Below are 22,628 nucleotides of genomic sequence, written 5' to 3'. Positions count from 1 at the left end.
AGGGGGGAGACTAAGGGGGAGGGGACTAAAGAGGAGAGACTAAGGAGGAGAGACTAAGAGGAGGGAGAGAAAGGGGGAGGGGGACTAGAGGAGGGAGGGAAGGGGGAGGAGAGACTAGAGGAGGAAGGGGGACTAGAGGAGGAGAGACTAAAGGAGGAGGAGGAGAGACTAAGGAGGAGGAGAGACTAAGGAGGAGGGGACTAGGAGGAGGGGACTAAGGGGGAGGAGAGACTAAGGGAGGAGGAGAGACTAAAGGAGGAGGAGAGACTAAAGGAGGAGGAGGAGAGACTAAAGGAGGAGGAGGAGAGACTAATGGAGGAGGAGAGACTAAAGGAGGAGGAGAGACTAAAGGAGGAGGAGGAGGAGAGACTAAAGGAGGAGGAGGAGGGGACTAAGGGGGAGGAGAGACTAAGGAGGAGGAAAAGGGGGAGGGGACTAAGAGGAGGGGAGGAGGGAGACTAAAGGAGGAGGAGGAGAGACTAAAGGAGGAGGAGGAGAGACTAAAGGAGGAGGAGAGACTAAAGGAGGAGGAGGAGGAGAGACTAAAGGAGGAGGAGGAGGAGAGACTAAAGGAGGAGGAGGAGAGACTAGAGGAGGAGGAGAGACTAACGGAGGAGGAGGAGAGACTAGAGGAGGAGGAGAGACTAACGGAGGAGGGAGACTAAGGAGGAGGAGGAGGAGGAGAGACTAAGAGGAGGAGGGAGACTAAGGGGGAGGAGGAGAGACTAAGGAGGAGGAGACTAAAGGGGGAGAGACTAGGAGGAGGAGGAGAGACTAGAGGAGGAGGAGAGACTAACGGAGGAGGAGGAGAGACTAAAGGAGGAGGAGAGACTAAAGGAGGAGGAGGAGAGACTAACGGAGGAGGAGGAGAGACTAAAGGAGGAGGAGGAGAGACTAAAGGAGGAGGAGGAGGAGAGACTAAAGGAGGAGGAGGAGAGACTAAAGGAGGAGGAGGAGACTAACGGAGGAGGAGAGACTAAAGGAGGAGGAGAGACTAAAGGAGGAGGAGAGAGACTAACGGAGGAGGAGAACTAAAGGGGGAGGGAGACTAAGAGGAGGAGAGACAAAGGGAGGGGGAGGAGAGACTAAGAGAGGAGGAGGAGGAGGGGACTAAAGAGGAGGAGGGGACTAGGGGGAGGAGACTAAGGGGGAGGAGGGGACTAAAGAGGAGGAGGGGACTAAGGAGGAGGAGGAGGAGACTAAGAGGAGGAACTAAGGAGGAGGAGAGACTAAAAAGGAGGAGGAGACTAAGAGGAGGAGACTAGAGGAGGAGGAGGAGGGGAAAAGGGGGAGGAGGAGAGACTAAAAAGGAGGAGGAGAGACTAAGGAGGAGGAGGAGGAGGAGAGACTAAGGAGGAGGAGACTAGGGGGAGGAGGGGACTAAGGAGGAGGAGGAGGAGGAGGAGGGGACTAAGGAGGAGAGACTAAGAGGAGGAGGAGACTAAGGAGGAGAGACTAAGGAGGAGGGGACTAAGAGGAGGAGGAGGAGGAGACTAAAAGAGGAGGAGGAGAGACTAAGGAGGAGGAGGAGAGACTAAAGAGGAGGAGAGACTAGAGGAGGAGGAGAGAAGGAGAGAAAAAAAGGGGGAGAAAGGGGGAGGAGAGACTAAGGAGGAGGGAGGAGGAGGGAGACTAGAGGAGGAGAAAAAGGAGGGAGACTAAAGGAGGAGGAGAGACTAAGGAGGAGGAGGGAGACTAAGGAGGAGGAGGAGAGACTAAGAGAGAAGGAGGACAGACTAAAGGAGGAGGAGAGGAGACTAAAGCAGGAGGAGAAGAGGAGGAGAGACTAAGAGGAGGGACTAAAGAGGAGGAGAGACTAAGAGGAGGAGAAAGGAGGAGGAGGAGACTAAAGGAGGAGGGGACTAAGGAGGAGGAGAGACTAAAGAGGAGGAGGAGGAGGAGACTAAGGAGGAGGAGAGACTAAAGGGGGAGGAGAGACTAAGAGGAGGAGGAGGAGACTAAGAGGAGGAGAGACTAAAGGAGGAGGGAGACTAAGAGGAGGAGGAGAGACTAAGGAGGAGGAGGGAGACTAAAGGAGGAGGGAGACTAGAGGAGGAGGAGACTAAGAGGAGGGGACTAAGGAGGAGGAGGAGAGACTAGAGGAGGAGAGACAAGGAGGAGGAGGGAGACTAAGAGGAGGAGGACGGAGGAGGAGGGGACAAGAGGAGGAGGAGAGACAAAAGGAGGGGGAGGAGAGACTAAAGGAAGAGGAGGAGGAGAGACAAGGAGGAGGAGAAGACTAAGGAGGAGGGGAAAGGGCTAAGGAGGAGGAGGAGGAGGAGCAGGAGGAGGAGAGACTAAGGAGGAGGAGGAGGATAAGGAGGAGAAAGAGGAGGAGACTAAGGAGGAGGAGCTAAAGGAGAAAGGAGAAAGAGGAAGAGACTAAGGGAGGAGGGGAGACTAAAGGAGGAGGAGGAGGAGGACTGGAGGAGGAGGAGGACTAAAGGAGGAGGGCTGAGGAGAGAGACTAAGGAGGAGGAGACTAAGGAGGAGGAGGAGGAGAGACTAAGAGGAAAACTAAGAGGAGGAGGAGGACTAAAGGAGGAGGAGGAGGACTAGGGGAGGAGGTCTAGGGGAGGAGGGTAAAAGGAGGAGGGGAGGAGAGACTAAGGAGGAGGAGAACTAGAGGAGGAGGAAGGAGGAGACTGAGGGGGAGGGGACTAAAGGGAGGAGGAGGAGGAGGAGACCCGAGGAGGAGTAAAAAAGGAAAGGAAGGGCTAAAACTAGGAAGGAGGAGGGGAAATAAGGGGAGGATGAGACTTTAAAAAAGAACTAGGGGAGGAAGGAAATAGGGGAGGAAGACTAGGGGAGGAAGACAAAGGGGCCCCGAGGAGGAGGACTAGGGGAGGAAGACAAGGGGAGGGATAGGGAAATGGGGGGTAGGAAGAAATGGGGGAGGAAGAACTAAGGGGAGGAAAGGACTAGGGGAGGAAGACAAGGGGAGGAGAGGTCAAGGGCCCGGAGGAAGGACTGGGTTAGGGATAAAGGAGGACAGGAAGGGAAACTGAGGAGGAGAGATAACCGGAGGAGGGGACTTGTAGGGTAGGCTATGCAGGAGGAGAGGGAGGATGAGAGGAGACCAGGAGGAGGAGAAGGGGGGAAGGAGAGGAAGGGGAGCTGTCAGGATGAACTTGGGGCCTCGAGAAAGGGAAAAAGGGAAAGAGGAAGGTACTAAGAGGGGAGACCAAGTACAGGAATTAAAAGGGCATAGGGTCTTAGGATAGGACACTATTGTCAGGAAGATAAAGGCGCTTGGGCAGGATTTTTAAGCCCTTAAGAGAAGACATATTTTTCAGGATATCATAGGCCCGTCTACAGGGAAAGGAAACTAGTCAGGAAGATATGGGTACTTAAGGGTATGGGTTTAAGATAGGTCAGGAAAATCTGTAGGAAGAAAGAGATAATAAAGATAATAATTTGGTACTGAAATAATCTAAATGATATGTAAGATATATAAATACTTAAAGATATATCTATGTACAAATAGAATTTTAAAGAAGATAATATAGGATAATCTAAAATTTGGGACAATCTTTAAAAATTTAATAACGAGAGGTTAAAAGGAAGCAAATAAAAAAGCCCATTTAAAATAGAAAACTAGAAGACTTTTGTAAAGACAGGAATGAATACTGGCCTTTCAGGATAAACTGGCCCCCGCCAAACTGGAGGAAATCACTAGGTCCCCGACTCCTTCAGGATAGATCAGGCGGCCGGAGCCCTTGGAGAAGGAAAAAGGGGGCTTAAATGTTTTCGCCGGGAAAAAAAAAGGGGTTTTGGGGGGGGGAAGGTGGGGGCCTCCGCTTGGGAGGAAAAAAGGGGCCCCTTTTCCAAAACCCCTTTGGGGCCCCCCCTTTTTTTAATTCATCGAAAAGGAACCAAATGTAATAAAAGTAATTCAAATATCAATATAGTATTTATACATAGATATATATAAAATACACAGACACACATACATGTATATATGTTCATGTATTTTATACATATTACATATATAAATACATACATAGACATATTATCTATTACATGTATTCATACATGACATACATATACATACACAGGCCACGTATACATATATGCATATATACATTGTATATGAGCAGAGTATATATAGTGACATATCTATGTCACACGGCAGACATTTATATAGATGTATTTAATATATGCATACAGTTACACACATATGCATATATGGCTACATACATATATATATGTATATATGTACATATATATATGTATATATGTACATATATATATAAATACATACATATATATATATTAACTTATATATACATATATTATTTTTTAAAGAAATAATATATGTATATATCTAAATATTTTGTGTACACATTTTTTAGAATTTTTATAACTCAACTTCTCAAAAATTGAGAATATGCAAAATACACTTTTCCGTACTTCGTCCTCTTGATATTTACAGATATGTACAAGATCCCCCCCCCCCCCCCCCCCCCCGCTGAGCATAACTTGTTTACATTTCTTGTAACATGACAGGAAGTGACATATAAAACATGTTCCTCTTCACTTTGTACACTTGCCCCCCCCCACGCCCCTATATGGACGTGCTGTGGGCGGGGTCAATGGCTCCGGGGGTGGGTCCTGCGCAGACTGCCTGGTAGGACATGGGCATGGGGGTCTGGCCAGGGCTCGGCCTGAAGAGCCCCCCGTTGGGGGCCCGGTGTTTGCACTGCATGCTGCTGAGGGGCCGGTGCGGGGGCAGCGTGCTGCTGCCAGGGCCCCGGGTCCCCCCATGGGGGGGCCCCCCCTCCCCGGGCAGGAAGGTGGTCACGGCGAGGCCCGGGTACATGGACTGGGGGCCCCTCATCAGGGAGGCCGGGCTGGGCCGCATGCTGCCGATGTCCAGCGCAGAGGCCTCGATAGAGGGCCCCGGGGTCTGCGTGTGGACCAGGTCCTCGTCCAGCAGGCTGTTCAGACGGCGGTGCACCTGCTCCAGGTTCACCTGCTCCAGGTGCACCTGCTCCAGGTTCACCTCCTTGTCCTGTGAGGGGGGGGAGACTGGTTCAGGTCTGCTGGAGCGCCATGTGGTCGTTGTTTAGGGGGCGGGGCCACAGAGTCACGTCTGTAGGCGCACCTTGAAATCAAACTTGACGTTGACCGTTGGCGGCAGCCAATCGGGACGGTGTAAAGATGTTGGAGGCGGAGCTTAATGCAGGAAGTCTCAAGGTTTTCACCCAATGAGAGACCTCTGATGGAATCTGGATCTTGTTAGACTTCCTATTGGATGTTAGATTTAAAGACTCCGCCCCTCACAAACCCCCCCGCTTTACGACAGGACGGAGGGTCCCTGAATGCAGCACGGCTCCTGCGTTGGTTCTCTTTAACTCAACGATCCGATGATGTCATCACGTGTATGTGATGATGATGTCATCACGTGTATGTGATGACGATGTGTGTTAATAACACGCATACGGTCATGATGTCATGATCTCTTCTTTTATTGATGTTATTTCATAAGTAATAATCCTGAAGGTTCAAACTCATTTTATGAAGTATAATATATTTAATGTATTTACCTCTCTTAAGGTGCGTTCACACCAAAAGCGAAGATATTTTTCTTGTCGCCCAAAGCGCGTGCGTTTACTCGCTCGACCGTTCACCGTGTTCAAGCCATGAGCGTCGAGGCGCTCCGTGAGGGGCGGGGCTTATCTCCGTGAGGGGCGGGGCTTATCTCTGTGTCTGGTCTCCGTAGAGACCGTTATCATCTCCTTCATCCACCAGAAGAACTAACCACTAGTTCTGCTTTATACTTGTATATATATATATATATATATACATATGTATATATATTAGGGCTGTGAAACGATTACAATTTTAATCGGGTTAATCACAGGTTTCTGTGGATTAATCATGATTAATCACATATTACCGATATTCTCGGTATATTTTGTGAGAACATAGAGATTTATGACAAAAGACGGATATATACATTTATACATTCTTCTATACAATGGTGCTGCAACTCAGCAGTTATTTAGCAGTTTTCTTCCATATGGAACATTAATACATCTTCATCCTAAACAGAATGTTTAACCCTCCTGTTACCTTTCGGGTCAATTTGACCCCATTCAATGTTTAATGATTGACAAGTGACTTTTGTTTTGCTCGGTCGATGCGCGACGGAGCTCTGTGGCGCGAGACGGAGATCGATCAGTGTTAACGCAACGCGAAGAGACAGAAATGACATGCTGCTGTGGAGATACGATCAACAACAGACGTTTAGTTTAATAAAAGAACAAAGACGTGCTCTAGAGGAACATGTCAGGGGCGGGCCAATCTCTTTAATGTCATTGATCTACCGACACTACCGCTGATCGACTGGCAGGTCGCGATCGACGTGTTGAGACCCTGATCTACAGGAAGTAGAAGTCGTAACAAGGTTTCCGGAGGTGAACCTGCGGAAGGATCATTACCGATGAACAGACCGTCTGCATGAGAGCGGACAGAGTTCAGGTTGAAGTGGTGGATTGGAAGCTCATTTTGCAAGTGACTTTTTTTTCGTCCCGACGACCAACAACAGACGGATTGGAAGCTCATTCTGCGCATGCATTAAATGCGTTAATAAAAAATAACTAGTTAAACCTGTAATTGAATTAACTGAGTTAACGCGTTATTTTTCACAGCACTAATACATATGTATATATATATATACATATGTATATATATATATATACTTGCCATCACCGTCGGCTCACTCAGCTCGGTCACTTTCTCCGATGAAGTCACCGTTTCGTCTGGAAGACTTCCGCCTCCAGCTACGAGAGAGAACGAGCTGATTGGTGATGACGCCGAAATATTTCAAATTGGAACGTGTCACCCACATCGCGACGCCCCAAACACCCCAAACGCCCCAAACGCCCCAAACACCCAAAACGCCAACGCCAAACGCCTAAACGCCTAAAACGCCACGCCTGCACGCCAAACGCTTAAACGCCCCAAACGCCAAAACGCCAACGCCTAAAACGCTACGCCGAAGAAATATATATGGCGTCCATTGCAGCCACACGCGTCTGGACGTTGACTTCTCCTGGGATTTGGTTGCGCGAAAAAATAGTTTCACTTTTGGTGTGAACGCAGCTTTAGACTGACTGGTAGAAACTAAAAGTTTAAATTAAAGAAATGATTATTGATATAATAACATCATATTTGCTGTTTAAGGCCTTTGATCAATACCTGTGATCGATATTATTATAATAATTATTTTATTCTTCTAAATGTGTAATTTATTGAGAGGGAAAGCTTTAGATTGAATAATTTCATGTTTCTTTAATTTGACCAATCACATTTAAAATGATGAAATACTTTATGATTCATGTTAAATGAAAGGTCAAAGGTCAAAGGTCAGCCCATATGAGATGTGTTAAAGATGGCCGACTGAAGCAAAGCAACAGAAAGGCACGAATGTGGGGGGGGGGGGGGGGGGGGCTTCACTCAACGCTTTAATCATCACATCGTCTGCAAAGAGAGAGACAACCAACAACCAAATCAATCATCAATCATCAATAATCAATCATCAATCATCAATAATCAATCATCAATAATCAATCATCAATAATCAATCATCAATCATCAATAATCAATCATCAATCATCAATCATCAATAATCAATCATCAATCATCAATCATCCATAATCCATACCGATTAGGAACAAGCGTTCAAGATGAATTTGGCAGTTTTTTGTGTCTTTTGATTCTTCTGGTTGCATAGAGGTGATGGTGATGGTTGCGTAGAGGTGATGGTTGCATAGAGGTGATGGTGGTGGTTGCATAGAGGTGATTGTGATGGTTGCATAGAGGTGATTGTGATGGTTGCATAGAGGTGATTTTGATGGTTGCATAGAGATGATTGTGATTGTTGCATAGAGGTGATTGTGATGGTTGCATAGAGGTGATTGTGATGGTTGCATAGAGGTGATTGTGATGGTTGCATAGAGATGATTGTGATTGTTGCAGAGAGGTGATGGTTGCGTAGAGGTGATGGTGGTGTAGAGGTGATGGTGGCGTAGAGGTGATGGTTGCATAGAGGTGATTGTGATGGTTGCATAGAGATGATAGCGATGGTTGCATAGAGGTGATTGTGATGGTTACGTAGAGGTGATTATGATGGTTGCATAGAGATGATTGCGATGGTTGCATAGAGGTGACTGTGATGGTTGCATAGAGATGATTGCGATGGTTGCATAGAGGTGATTGTGATGGTTGCATAGAGATGATTGCGATGGTTGCATAGAGGTGATTGTGATGGTTATGTAGAGGTGGTGGTGATGGTTGCATAGAGGTGATTGTGATGGTTGCATAGAGGTGATTGTGATGGTTGCATAGAGATGATTGTGATGGTTGCATAGAGGTGATGGTGATGGTTGCGTAGAGGTGATGGTGGTGGTTGCATAGAGGTGATGGTGGTGGTTGCGTAGAGGTGATGGTTGCATTGAGGTGATTGTGATGGTTGCATAGAGGTGATGGTGGTGATTGCATAGAGGTGATTGTGATGGTTGCATAGAGGTGATGGTGATGGTTGCGTAGAGGTGATGGTTGCATAGAGGTGATTGTGATGGTTGCATAGAGGTGATTGTGATGGTTGCATAGAGGTGATGGTGATGTTTGCATAGAGGTGATTGTGATGGTTGCATAGAGGTGATGGTGATGGTTGCGTAGAGGTGATGGTTGCATAGAGGTGATTGTGATGTTTGCATAGAGGTGATGGTGATGGTTGCCTAGAGGTGATGGTTGCATAGAGGTGATGGTGGTAGTTGCATAGAGGTGATTGTGATGGTTGCATAGAGGTGATGGTGATGGTTGCATAGAGGTGATTGTGATGGTTGCATAGAGGTGATGGTGATGGTTGTGTAGAGGTGATGGTTGCATAGAGGTGATGGTGGTGGTTGCATAGAGGTGATTGTGATGGTTGCATAGAGGTGATGGTGATGGTTGCGTAGAGGTGATGGTTGCATAGAGGTGATTGTGATGGTTGCATAGAGGTGATTGTGATTGTTGCATAGAGGTGATGGTTGCATAGAGGTGATGGTGGCGTAGAGGTGATGGTTGCATAGAGGTGATTGTGATGGTTGCATAGAGGTGATGGTGATGGTTGCCTAGAGGTGATGGTTGCATAGAGGTGATGGTGGTGGTTGCATAGAGGTGATTGTGATGGTTACGTAGAGGTGGTGGTGATGGTGGCGTAGAGGTGATGGTTGCATAGAGATGATTGTGATGGTGGCGTGGGGTGATGGTTGCATAGAGGTGATGGTGGTGGTTGCATAGAGGTGATTGTGATGGTTGCAGAGAGGTGATTGTGATGGTTGCATAGAGGTGATGGTGATGGTTGCGTAGAGGTGATGGTTGCATAGAGGTGATTGTGATGGTTGCATAGAGGTGATTGTGATTGTTGCATAGAGGTGATGGTTGCGTAGAGGTGATGGTGGCGTAGAGGTGATGGTGGCGTAGAGGTGATGGTTGCATAGAGGTGATGGTGATGGTTGCGTAGAGGTGATGGTGGTGGTTGCATAGAGGTGATGGTGGTGGTTGCGTAGAGGTGATGGTTGCATTGAGGTGATTGTGATGGTTGCATAGAGGTGATGGTGGTGATTGCATAGAGGTGATTGTGATGGTTGCATATAGGTGATGGTGATGGTTGCGTAGAGGTGATGGTTGCATAGAGGTGATGGTGGTGGTTGCATAGAGTTGATTGTGATGGTTGCATAGAGGTGATTGTGATGGTTGCATAGAGGTGATGGTGATGTTTGCATAGAGGTGATTGTGATGGTTGCATAGAGGTGATGGTGATGGTTGCGTAGAGGTGATGGTTGCATAGAGGTGATTGTGATGGTTGCATAGAGGTGATGGTGATGGTTGCCTAGAGGTGATGGTTGCATAGAGGTGATGGTGGTGGTTGCATAGAGGTGATTGTGATGGTTGCATAGAGGTGATGGTGATGGTTGCATAGAGGTGATTGTGATGGTTGCATAGAGGTGATGGTGATGGTTATGTAGAGGTGATGGTTGCATAGAGGTGATGGTGGTGGTTGCATAGAGGTGATTGTGATGGTTGCATAGAGGTGATTGTGATGGTTGCATAGAGGTGATGGTGATGGTTGCGTAGAGGTGATGGTTGCATAGAGGTGATTGTGATGGTTGCATAGAGGTGATTGTGATTGTTGCATAGAGGTGATGGTTGCGTAGAGGTGATGGTGGCGTAGAGGTGATGGTTGCATAGAGGTGATTGTGATGGTTGCATAGAGGTGATGGTGATGGTTGCCTAGAGGTGATGGTTGCATAGAGGTGATGGTGGTGGTTGCATAGAGGTGATTGTGATGGTTACGTAGAGGTGGTGGTGATGGTGGCGTAGAGGTGATGGTTGCATAGAGATGATTGTGATGGTGGCGTAGAGGTGATGGTTGCATAGAGGTGATGGTGGTGGTTGCATAGTGGTGATTGTGATGGTTGCAGAGAGGTGATTGTGATGGTTGCATAGAGGTGATGGTGATGGTTGCGTAGAGGTGATGGTTGCATAGAGGTGATTGTGATGGTTGCATAGAGGTGATTGTGATTGTTGCATAGAGGTGATGGTTGCGTAGAGGTGATGGTGGCGTAGAGGTGATGGTTGCATAGAGGTGATTGTGATGGTTGCATAGAGGTGATGGTGGTGGTTGCGTAGAGGTGATGGTTGCATAGAGATGATTGTGATGGTGGCGTAGAGGTGATGGTGGTGGTTGCGTAGAGGTGGTGGTGACGTTTGCGTAGAGGTGATGGTGATGGTGGCGTAGAGGTGATGGTTGCATAGAGATGATGGTGGTGGTTGCGTAGAGGTGGTGGTGATGGTTGCATAGAGGTGATGGTGATGGTGGCGTAGAGGTGATGGTGGTGGTTGCGTAGAGGTGGTGATGATGGTTGCGTAGAGGTCTTTCTGACCTGTATCAATAGCTCCTGCTTCCTCCCAGCCTCTCTCTCTGTCTGGCCACATGTCCCTCCTCCCCTCCGGTGATGTAATGTCATGATAGGTCAAAGGACCAGAAACACTTGGCAGTCTGTAATCCTTCGTAACCTGAGAGATCACACACAGCCTCGGGTCACCACAGGGAGGATGGAGAGAGGGAAGTCCACAGTGACATCATTATCGCGACACAGAGGACAACCAGCGGCAACGTGGAGCGCACACCTCTTCTGCTACACAACATGCACTGCCTGTAGTTCAGCATCCATGAGCCTCTGGTGTCTGCTGGGTGTTCAGGTGTAGTTGTGTTTAGGTGTAGTCTTGTTCAGGTGTAGTTGTGTTCAGGTGTAGTCTTGTTCAGGTGTAGTTGTGTTTTGGTGTAGTCGTGTTCAGGTGTAGTTGTGTTCAGGTGTAGTTGTGTTCAGGTGTAGTCGTGTTCAGGTGTAGTCGTGTTTAGGTGTAGTTGTGTTCAGGTGTAGTTGTGTTCAGATGTAGTTGTGTTCAGGTGTAGTCGTGTTCAGGTGTAGTTGTGTTCAGGTGTAGTCGTGTTCAGGTGTAGTTGTGTTCAGGTGTAGTCTTGTTCAGGTAAAGGTGTTTTTGTGTCGTGGGTATTTCAGGTGTAGTTGTGTTCAGGTGTAGTTGTGTTCAGGTGTAGTCGTGTTCAGGTGTAGTCGTGTTTAGGTGTAGTTGTGTTCAGATGTAGCCGTGTTCAGGTGTAGTTGTGTTCAGGTGTAGTCGTGTTCAGGTGTAGTCGTGTTCAGGTGTAGTTGTGTTCAGGTGAGCATGTTCTCCCTGGCCCCGCCCCCTGAGCATGTTATCCCTGGCCCCGCCCCCTGAGAATGTTCTCCCTGGCCCCGCCCCCTGAGCATGTTATCCCTGGCCCCGCCCCCTGAGCATGTTGTCCCTGGCCCGCCCCCTGAGCATGTTGTCCCAGGCCCCGCCCCCTGAGCATGTTGTCCCTGGCCCGCCCCCTGAGCATGTTCTCCCTGGCCCCGCCCCCTCCCTCTACAGCTGGGTGTGGGCGGGGCCCTCACCTCTAGGGGCTGCCGGCCGCTCCAGCGGCTCCACCACGCCTCCAGCGCCGCCACCAGGCAGGCGAGCAGCAGGCCGGCGGCGAGGACGCAGAACACGCCGGCGAAGCTCTGCAGCTTCAGGGAGCGCCCGTCAGGGTGGGAGGCGGCCAGGCTGCTGAGGTCACAGCGGCCGGCGCGCGGCCACCACTTCTGCTTCAGGACGTCCAGGTCGCCTTTCTCCTGCAGCTCCAGGATCCTGGGGGGGGGGGGGGGGGGGCACATTATTCCTGGTGGTCCCTGAACGCCACACGGCGAGCAGTGGGACGCTGAACCAGGAAGAGGAAACACTCTTAACTCAGAATGAATCCCTAAATAGGGGGGGGAGTCTGGCAGCCCCCCCCCCCCCATCAGCCACCATGTTGTGTAACACGGAGCGGGAGAGGAGGTGTGTGTGTGTCTGTGTGTGTGTGTGTGTATAGGTGTAGTATAGGTGTGTGTGTGTATCTGTGTGACTGTGTGTGTGTGTGTCACCTGAGGGACAGCAGGTCCCGGTAGGGGCTCCCGTGCTGCGTGGCGACCCCGTAGCCCTTGCTGCTGCCGGCGTCCCCCGACACGGTGACGGTGCAGTCGGCGTCCGTCAGGGCGGCGTACTCCAGCACCGCCCGGTCCCACAGGAAGGCGTAGGGGCCGCGCTTCGCCTGCAGGCGAGGGGGGGGGGGCACACTGAACGTTAACCAGAGGCATGACATCACCGCTCAGGTCCGGTTCCCATGGAAACACTGGACCTGTTAGAGAGCAGCAGCACACTTTAAAGAAGAGAAGAAGAACTACACACACACACACACACACACACACACACACACACACCACCTTCAGGATGCCCTCTGCCGGGCTGTCCACCAGGGGGTCCAGGCCGTGGCTCCGCCCCCGGCTCAGGCCCCTCCACAGGGCGGCGTAGGTCCCGTCCGGCTGCAGCCGGTTGGTCCCTTTGGTCCTGAAGAAGTCGTAGACCGCCGAGTCTCTAACGGTGCCGAAGACCACCTCAGGCTGCTGGGCCAGGTCCTGGAGGGAGCTGAGGACACAGGAGACAGGGGACAGGAGACAGGGGACAGGGGACAGGGGACAGGAGACAGGAGACAGGGGACAGGGGACAGGAGACAGGAGACAGGGACAGGGGACAGGGGACAGGGGACAGGAGACAGGGGACAGGAGACAGGGACAGGAGACAGGGGACAGGAGACAGGAGACAGGGGACAGGAGACAGGGGACAGGAGACAGGGACAGGAGACAGGGGACAGGGGAAGGAGACAGGAGACAGGGGACAGGGGACAGGAGACAGGGGACGGGGACAGGAGACAGGAGACAGGAGACAGGGGACAGGGACGACAGGACAGGGGACAGGAGACAGGGGACATGAGACAGGAGACAGGGGACAGGAGACAGGAGACAGGGGACAGACAGGGGGGACATGGGACAGGAGACAGGGGACAGGAGACAGGGGACAGGAGACAGGGACAGGAGACAGGGACAGGGGACAGGAGACAGGGGACAGGAGACAGGGGACAGGAGACAGGGGACAGGAGACAGGGGACAGGAGACAGGGGACAGGAGACAGGAGACAGGACAATACAGGAGACAGGGGACAGGAGACAGGAGACAGGGGACAGGAGACAGGAGACAGGGGACAGGGGACAGGAGACAGGAGACAGGGACAGGAGACAGGAGACAGGAGACAGGGGACAGGAGACAGAGACAGGAGACAGGGGACAGGAGACAGGGGACAGGAGACAGGAGACAGGAGACAGGAGACAGGGGACAGGAGACAGGGGACAGGAGACAGGGGACAGGAGACAGGAGACAGGGGACAGGAGACAGGGGACAGGGGACAGGAGACAGGAGACAGGGGACAGGAGACAGGGACAGGGGACAGGAGACAGGGGACAGGAGACAGGAGACAGGGGACAGGAGTTTTTAGTTGACGCCCACGAGACCAAATAATTAATTTGTGCCTCGAGATGTTTGAACAACAAACATGTTGTTTTAATTTAGTAAACAACAACAAACCCCCACACAGGAGTGTTGATCTCCCCTCGCTGTCCCTCATGAGGGCACTCTGGACCTCATGAATATTCATGTTCTAGTTGAACTCTTCCTCCTGAATGTACGAATATATAAACGTCTTCCTCAGACGAGCAGCTCTTCTCTTGAGGGTCGACCAATCACACGGCTCCAGAGAGTGTGTGTGAGTGTGTGACAGGGTGAGACGTGTGTGTGTGGAGTGTGTGAGTCAGTGAGTTGTGTGTGTGTGTCAACAATATTGTGTGTGTGAGTCTCTCTCTCTCTGTGTGTGTGTGTGTGTGAGTCTCTGTGTGTGTGAGTCTGTGTGTGTGTGTGTGTGTGTGTGAGTCTCTGTGTGTGTGTGTGAGTCTCTGTGTGTGTGTGTGAGTCTCTGTGTGTGTGTGTGTGTGTGTGTGAGTCTCTGTGTGTGTGTGTGAGTCTCTGTGTGTGTGTGAGTCTCTCTGTGTGTGTGTGTGTGTGTGTGAGTCTCTGTGTGAGTCTCTGTGAGAGTCTCTGTGTGTGTGTGTCTCTGTGTGTGTGTGTGTCTCTCTCTCTCTCTGTGTGTGAGTCTCTCTCTCTGTGTGTGTGTGTGTGTGTGTGTGTGTGTGTGTGTGTGAGTCTCTGTGTGTGTGTGAGTCTCTGTGTGTGTGTGTGTGTGTCTCTGTGTGTGAGTCTCTGTGTGTGTGTGTGTGTGTGTGTGTGTGTGTGAGTCTCTGTGTGTGTGTGAGTCTCTCTCTGTGTGTGAGTCTCTCTCTGTGTGTGTGTGTGTGTGAGTCTCTGTGTGTGTGTGTGTGAGTCTCTGTGTGTGTGTGTGTGAGTCTCTGTGTGTGTGTGTGAGTCTCTGTGTGTGTGTGTGTGTGTGTGTGTGTCTCTGTGTGTGTGTGAGTCTCTGTGTGTGTGTGTGTGTGTCTCTGTGTGTGTGTGTGTGTGAGTCTCTGTGTGTGTGTGTGTGTGTGTGTGTGAGTCTCTGTGTGTGTGTGTGAGTCTCTGTGTGTGTGTGTGTGTGTGTGTGTGTGTGAGTCTCTGTGTGTGTGAGTCTCTCTCTCTCTGTGTGTGTGTGTGTGTGTGAGTCTCTGTGTGTGTGTGTGTGTGTGTGAGTCTCTGTGTGTGTGTGAGTCTCTGTGTGTGTGTGTGAGTCTCTGTGTGTGTGAGTCTCTGTGTGTGTGTGTGTGTGTGTGTGAGTCTCTGTGTGTGTGTGTGTCTCTGTGTGTGTGTGTGTGAGTCTCTGTGTGTGTGTGTCTCTGTGTGTGTGTGTGTGAGTCTCTGTGTGTGTGTGTCTGTGTGTGTGTGTGTGTCTCTGTGTGTGTGTGTGTGTCTCTCTCTCTGTGTGTGTGAGTCTCTGTGTGTGTGTGTGTGTGAGTCTCTGTGTGTGTGTGTGTGTGTGTGAGTCTCTGTGTGTGTGTGTGTGTGAGTCTCTGTGTGTGTGTGTCTCTGTGTGTGTGTGTGTGAGTCTCTGTGTGTGTGTGTGTGTGAGTCTCTGTGTGTGTGTGTCTCTGTGTGTGTGTGTGTGAGTCTCTGTGTGTGTGTGTGTGTGTGTGAGTCTCTGTGTGTGTGTGTGTGTGTGTGTGTGAGTCTCTGTGTGTGTGTGTGTGTGTGAGTCTCTGTGTGTGTGTGTGTGAGAGTCTCTGTGTGTGTGTGTGTCTGTGTGAGCCCTGTGTGTGTGTGTGTGTGTGAGTCTCTGTGTGTGTGTGTGTGAGTCTCTGTGTGTGTGTGAGTCTCTCTGTGTGTGTCTGTGTGTGTGTGTGTGAGTCTCTGTGTGTGTGTGTGTGTGAGCTCACCGGATGGCGTGGTCCATGCGTGACACGGTGAGGTACGCTGCCAGGTTGGCCGTGTAGGACGAGCACACGATGAGGGTGAAGAGCCACCAGCTGCCCATCACGATCCTCAGGGCCACGGAGCCCACCGCGCCCCCCCCCCCTACACACACACACACACACACACTCACACAGAGACTCACACACACACACACACAGACACACACACACACACACAGACACACACACACACACACACAGACACACACACACCTAGTTACACACACACACCTGACACACACAGGTTCACACACACACAGACACACACACACACACACAGAGACACACACACACAGAGTGCTACATTGAGGACGTGCATCTAATCTCAAGCCGTCAGTCCTCATTGGTTTCCCCGGCAACCGGCCAGACCATAATAGCTGCAGCTGGGACGGAGTGTGCGGCCACTTCTATTCGCGTCACTTCCTGTAAAAGTCCCCTCTTCCTGCATGCAGCGTAGTTCTTCCTGTGTGTGGCCCCCTAAGCCTCCTGTGTGCATCCTTCCTGTGCCCCCTTCCTGTGTCGCGCCTCTCAAAGTGCGCCCTTCCTAAAACTACTCTGGCGTCTTCCTGTGTGCAAGGCCCACTTCACTGTGTGCTGCCCCTTCCTGTGTGCGGCCCCTTCCTGTGTGCCCTCACTCCCAGGCCCCTTTCCTGCATGGCAGCCCTTCCTGTGTGGCTGCCCACCTGCAAAGTGCGGCCCTTCAAAGCAGCTCTTCCGTGTGCCCTACCTGTGTGCTGTCCACTCCTGTGTGCGTCCTCTGTGTGTGTGTGCGGCCCACTCCCAAAAGTGCCTCTTCCTGTGTGTGCTGGCCACTCCTGTAAAGGCCACTCCTGTGTGCATCACACTTCGCAATGTCGGCCCCTCCTGTGTGTGCGCGTCCTCAAAAGGGCTACTTCCTGTGTGCATCCTTCCTGTGTGCGGGTCCCTTCCTGTGTGCCCTTCCCAGCGGCCACTCCCAAAAGGCCCCTTCCTGTGTGCGGTTCCCTCCCACAGCCCCTTCACCAATGTGTAAGGCCCCTACTGGCCAATGGTCGCTTCCTGTATGCGTCCCCTTCCTGTGTCACCCCGGCCCACTTCTGTCCGTCCCTTCACTGTAAAGCGTCCCTTCCTGTCTGCGGCCTCCTGTCACAATAGATCCACTTCCTGTCGTGCTGCCCTTCCTGTGTCTGGCCACTTCCTGTGCCGGCCACTTCTGTGTGCATCCGCTTCCTGTGTGCTGGCCCACTGCGGCCTTCTGTGTGCCCCTTCCTGTGTGCGGCCACTTCCTGTGTGCGGCCCCTTCCTGTGTGCGGCCCCTTCTCCTGTGTGCGTCCACTTCCTGTGTGCATCCACCCTGTGCGGCCCTTCCAGGCTGCCCTCCCAAAAGTGGCCACTGTGTGCGGCCCCTTCCCAAAGGCCCACCTCCTGTGTGTGCGCGGCGCCCCCCCCCATAATGCCACTTCCTGTGTGCATCCACTTCCTGTGTGCGGCCCCTTCCTGTGTGCTGCCCCTTCCTGTGTGCGTCCACTTCCTGTGTGCGTCCCCTTCCTGTGTGCGGCCACTTCCTGTGTGCGGCCACTTCCTGTGTGCATCCACTTCCTGTGTGCGTCCCCTTCCTGTGTGCGGCCCCTTCCTGTGTGCGTCCACTTCATGTGTGCGGCCCCTTCCTGTGCGGCCCTTCTGTGTCGTCACTTCCATGTGCGTCCCGCTTCCTGTGTCTGCGGCCTTCCTGTGTTTGACCACTTCCTGTGTCGGCCACTTCCTGTGCATCCACTTCTGTGGCCCTTCACCTTGTGCTGCCCTTCACTGTGTGCGGCCACTTCTGTGTCGCGGCCTTCCTGTAATAAATCCACTTCTGTGTCGTCCACTTCCTGTGTCGTCCCCTTCCTGTGCGGCCCCCTTCCTGTGTCACGGCCCCTTCCTGTGGGCCTTCTAGCCTTGGGGCCCCCTTCCTGTCGTCCCCTTCCTGTATTAAGTCCTTCCTGTGTCGGCCTTCCTGTAATAAGTCCTTCCTGTGTAGGCGCCTGTGTACTGGGCCCCTTCCTGTCGTCCCTTCATGTCGGCTGCTTTCTGTGTGGGGCCCCTTCCTTATGTCATCCTTCTGTGCGGCCTTCTGTGTCGCGGCCTTCTGTGTGGGGCCTTCCTGTCGTCCCTGTCGTCCCAACTTCACCAATATGCGGCCCCCTTTCCTGTGTGGGGCCCCAACTATATCCCCTTCCTGTGCAGCCCTTCCTGTGTGGGGCCCCTTCACTCATCAATCGTCCCCTTCTGTGCGTCCCTTCCTGTCGTCCCCTTCCTGTGCGGCCTTCCTGTGTAGGCCCCCTTCCTGTCGTCCCCTTCCTGTGTCTGCGGCCCTTCCTGTGTGAGCCCTTCCTGTGAAAATACCTTCCTGTATGCGGCCCTTCCTGTGTGCGTCCCCTTCCTGTGTGCGGCCCCTTCCTGTGTGGGGCCCCTTCCTGTGTGCGTCCCCTTCCTGTGTGCGGCCCCTTCCTGTGTGGGGCCCCTTCCTGTGTGCGTCCACTTCCTGTCGGCCTTCCTGTAATAGTCCCCTTCTGTGTGCGGCCCCTTCCTGTATTAAGCCCTTCTGTGTGCGTCCCTTGCAATATGCGTCCCCGCTTCCTGTGTGCGGCCCCTTCCTGTGTGCGGCCCCTTCCTGTGTGCGTCCCCTTCCTGTGTGCGGCCCCTTCCTGTGTGGGGCCCCTTCCTGTGTGCGTCCCCTTCCTGTGTGCGGCCCCTTCTGTATGCGTCACTTCCACTGTGCGTCCCCTTCTGTGTGCGGCGCTATATGCGTCACTCGCAATAGTCCCCTTCCACCTGTGCGGCCCCTTCCTGTGTGGGGCCCCTTCCTGTGTGCGTCCCCTTCCTGTGTGCGGCCCCTTCCTGTGTGGGGCCCCTTCCTGTGTGCGTCCCCTTCCTGTGTGCGGCCCCTTCCTGTGTGCGTCCCTTCTGTGTCGGCCCCTTCCTGTGTGGGGCCCCTTCCTGTCGTCCCAGCTTCAATGCGGCCCCTTCCTGTGTCGTCCGCTGCAATAATAGTCCCCTTCCGCTGTGCGGCCCCTTCTGTCCGTCCCCCTTCTGTGCGTCCCTTCCATGACGTGCGGCCCCTTCACCAATGTGGGGCCCCCTTCCTGTGTCGTCCTTCCTGTATGCGGCCCCTTCTATGTGGGGCCCCTTCATATGTCGTCCTTCACAATGGCCCCTTCCTGTCGTCCCAACTAAAAGCTAATGCGGCCCCTTCTGTGTGGGGCCCCTTCCACTGTCATCCCTTATGTGCGTCCTTCCCTGTATGCGGCCCCTGTATGCGTGCTACATGTGGGGCCCCTTCATCGTCCCTTCACAATGCGGCCCCCTTCCTGTGTGGGGCCTTCCATCGTCGTCCCTTCCTTAATGCGGCCCCTTCCTGTGTGCGTCCCCTTCCTGTGTGCGGCCCCTTCCTGTGTGCGGCCCCTTCCTGTGTGCGTCCACTTCCTGTGTGCGTCCCCTTCCTGTGTGCGGCCCCTTCCTGTGTGCGGCCCCTTCCTGTGTGCGTCCCGCCTGCAATAATGCGGCCCCTTCCTGTATGGGCCTTCACTGTGTCTGCGTCCTTCCTGTATGCGGCCCCTTCTGTCGCGTCCTTCCTGTGTGCGTCCCCCTTCTGTGTCGGCCTTCCTGTCGTCCTTCTGTGCGTCCTTCCTGTGTGGCCCTTCTGTGTGGGGCCCTTCCTTATGTCGTCCCTTCTGTGCGGCCCTTCCTGTGGGGCCTTCCTGTGTCGTCCTTCCTGTGCGGCCCCTTCTGTGTCGTCCCGCTTCCTGTGTCGGCCCCTTCCTGTGAGGCCTTCCTGTCATGCGTCCTTCACTGTGTGCGGCCCCTTCCATGTCGTCCCTTCCTGTGTGCGTCCCTTCACGTAGTCGGCCCTTCACATGCGTCCCCTTCCTGTGTCGTCCCCTTCCTGTGTGCGGCCCCTTCCTGTGTGCGGCCCCTTCCTGTGTGCGGCCCCTTCCTGTGTGCGTCCCCTTCCTGTGTGCGTCCCCTTCCTGTGTGCGGCCCCTTCCTGTGTGTCTTCCTGAGCTCTTGACCTTCAGTGTCGCTCCTCTCTTCTTGCCGTGTGATCCGAGGAGCGGCTCCACTCTCAACCCCAAAACTAATTGAAACCCGTCTTCACGAGCAGATCCTTCTCCTGCGGCTCCGATCGGCTCCAGGACGGCGAGAACGTTCTGGAGATGACGTGAAGCCCGGAGCAGCGCCCGTCTCCTCGTGTGACGGTCAAAGCTCACCAAAGCTCAGGGAGGCAGGTCGCCACCGCTTGGGGAGCTTTCTGAGTGAGAATGGTTCCTTCAGGTGGCGACTGACCCGTGGTCCGCCTCTCAGAGCTCTGGAGGCACCAGGTAACCACGGAGACCAGCCGAGTGTTCCCCGAATGGATTCTCGATCGTACACCAGAACATCGTTGCCGTATTTCTTTCCGAGATTATTGATTCACGAGTTATTGAGACGGCGTTACTTTGAGCGTCGATGGAGCGGCTACGACGATAACATCGCTAGCACTGAGCTAATTCATTTATTTTTGGCGTCGCGTCTAGCGAAGTTATTTCAACATTCCCAATCCGTTGATTGTGAAATAAATCACTGAATCGGTTTATTTGGGTTCATCTCACGGTAATAAAACCCCCGGCTGGCTGAGAGCGTGTCTTTAAAAGATGATGACGGAAAGAGTCAGGTCCCGGTGGTAAACATATGCAGGTTCTTTCCCGCCACATTCTTTCCCGCCACTTCCTTTCCCGCCACGTCCGTCTTTCCCGCTCACCTTGGTGGACGAACGCCCCGTAGACGATCCACACGGCGCTGTGCAGGGAGCCCGCCCCCCCGGTGGGGGTGTGGCCCGGCGGTGCGTTCTGGGCGGAGCGCAGCGCCTGCAGCCTGTTGAGCAGGAAGATGAGCACGCCCACCACGGGGATGGCGGCGGCGATGCAGGCCCAGACGGCGGCGGCGAGGTCGAAGGGCGCGAACAGGGAGAAGATGTTGATCTTCTCCTCGGGCTTCCGCAGCAGGATGCCCACGCTGTAGTCCAGGTAGCGCTTGCTGAAGTCCACCACGTTCTCCCGCTCCGGCGTGATGGTGATGGCCGACACCGCCAGGTCGGCTCTCTGGGGGAAGAGGCGAAAGGGGGCGTCGGCCAATCAGGGACGAGTATTCATGTTTTGAGCTCAAGCCGCCTCCAGTGGTCTCGCCGGCCTCTCACCTTGTGGATGAGGTCACCGATCATTCCGTTCCACGAGCCGTTGGGCAGCTGAGAGCCGTATTTACTGTCGGCCACCTGGAGGGAAGGGCCGCCAGTTAGTAAGTTCACCTCGTCTAAACCTGAACTAAGCCTGAAGTAAACCTGAACTAAGTCTGAAGTAAACCTGAACTAAGCCTGAACTCAGCCTGAACTAAACCTGAACTCAGCCTGAACTAAGCCTGAACTAAGCCTGAACTAAATGTGAACTAAGCCTGAACTAAACCTGAACTAAGCCTGAACTAAACCTGAACTCAGCCTGAACTAAACCTGAACTAAACCTGAACTAAGCCTGAATTAAGCCTGAACTAAACCTGAACTAAGCCTGAACTAAGCCTGAACTAAACGTGAAGTAAACCTGAACTCAGCCTGAACTAAACCTGAACTCAGCCTGAACTAAACCTGAACTAAGCCTGAACTAAACGTGAAGTTAACCTGAACTCAGCCTGAACTAAGCCTGAACTAAGCCTGAACTAAATGTGAAGTAAACCTGAACTAAGCCTGAACTCAGCCTGAAATGAACCTGAACTGAACCTGAACTAAGCCCCACCTGGTAGATCTCGTATTTGAAGCCCAGGACCTTGGCGAGCGCGTCCAGCACGTCGATGGAGAAGCCTTTGTACATCTTAGGCTGACCCAGGATGTTCTCAGCCACCATGACGAAGGGGTCCTCCTGCAGGGGGGGGGGGGGGGGGGGGTCAGACGTCACACTCTCACTCACGCAAACACACACACACACACTACCCACCAGCAGGGTGACCACTCTGACGGTGACTCCCAGCATGCCATTCTCTATGCGGCTCTCCTTCAGGCTGCCGTTCAGCCCGTGGACCGAGTCCCACGTGGCGAGCTGAGGAAACAGGAAGTGAGCGTGTCACGCGTGTTTTCATCACCACACACAAGTCAGTGCGAATATATAAACTATAAAACAAGATGTTTTGGTTTTGCTTCTGAAACTCATCAAAGCTCGTTGATCTGAATAGGAAACCTGTGTTCGTATCCAAGGAAACACGTTTATGATCTGCAGCAAAAATACAAGGTGACGTCGTTTATGAGCGTCAACACCGCCCTGCACACACACACACACACCTCGCTGTCTGCATCCAATAAGGAAACTAACCTCTTTATGAGAAGACGAGGAGGAATAACAACCAATCAATAGGATGAAGGTCTCTCATGAGGAGCGACGGGTTCAGAGTACTTCACACACTGATGATGAAGCCAGAGGCCAAAGTTGGTTACATCTCAGTGACCAGAACTAATGCAAAGAAAGAAATACATTAAACTAAATATATAATTAAGTGGCAGTCAAAAATAAAAATTTATATATTTTAGAAGAAATATGAATTATATTACATAAAGAAACACAGAAAGAACCATAATATACCATAACAACAGACCATAATATACCATAACAACAGACCATAATATACCATAACAGACCATAATATACCATAATAACAGACCATAATATACCATAACAACAGACCATAATATACCATAACAGACCATAATATACCATAACAACAGACCATAATATACCATAATAAC

The 22,628-nt window shown here is 52.3% G+C and overlaps 1 protein-coding gene across 1 annotated transcript in view; it reads right to left on the bottom strand.

Annotated features, from left to right (window-relative positions):
* Positions 1-4,534: 4,534 nt before the first annotated feature.
* The window catches only part of LOC130204012 (glutamate receptor ionotropic, delta-1-like), a 20,074-nt gene continuing 1,980 nt past the window's right edge, over positions 4,535-22,628 (bottom strand). The window contains exons 2-11 of the mRNA XM_056430485.1: positions 21,826-21,927; positions 21,628-21,750; positions 21,042-21,116; positions 20,607-20,946; positions 15,812-15,950; positions 12,846-13,047; positions 12,507-12,673; positions 11,997-12,231; positions 5,006-5,014; positions 4,535-4,975 (exon numbers count right to left, since the gene is read on the bottom strand). Of these exons, the coding sequence (XP_056286460.1) occupies positions 4,568-4,975; positions 5,006-5,014; positions 11,997-12,231; positions 12,507-12,673; positions 12,846-13,047; positions 15,812-15,950; positions 20,607-20,946; positions 21,042-21,116; positions 21,628-21,750; positions 21,826-21,927 (1,800 nt within the window). The 3' untranslated portion in view covers positions 4,535-4,567. The remainder of the gene's footprint in view (positions 4,976-5,005; positions 5,015-11,996; positions 12,232-12,506; positions 12,674-12,845; positions 13,048-15,811; positions 15,951-20,606; positions 20,947-21,041; positions 21,117-21,627; positions 21,751-21,825; positions 21,928-22,628) is intronic.

Source organism: Pseudoliparis swirei, chromosome 13, assembly GCF_029220125.1.
Source record: "Pseudoliparis swirei isolate HS2019 ecotype Mariana Trench chromosome 13, NWPU_hadal_v1, whole genome shotgun sequence".
NCBI classification, from domain to species: domain Eukaryota; kingdom Metazoa; phylum Chordata; class Actinopteri; order Perciformes; family Liparidae; genus Pseudoliparis; species Pseudoliparis swirei.
This window is presented reverse-complemented; position numbering and strand designations above follow the sequence as displayed.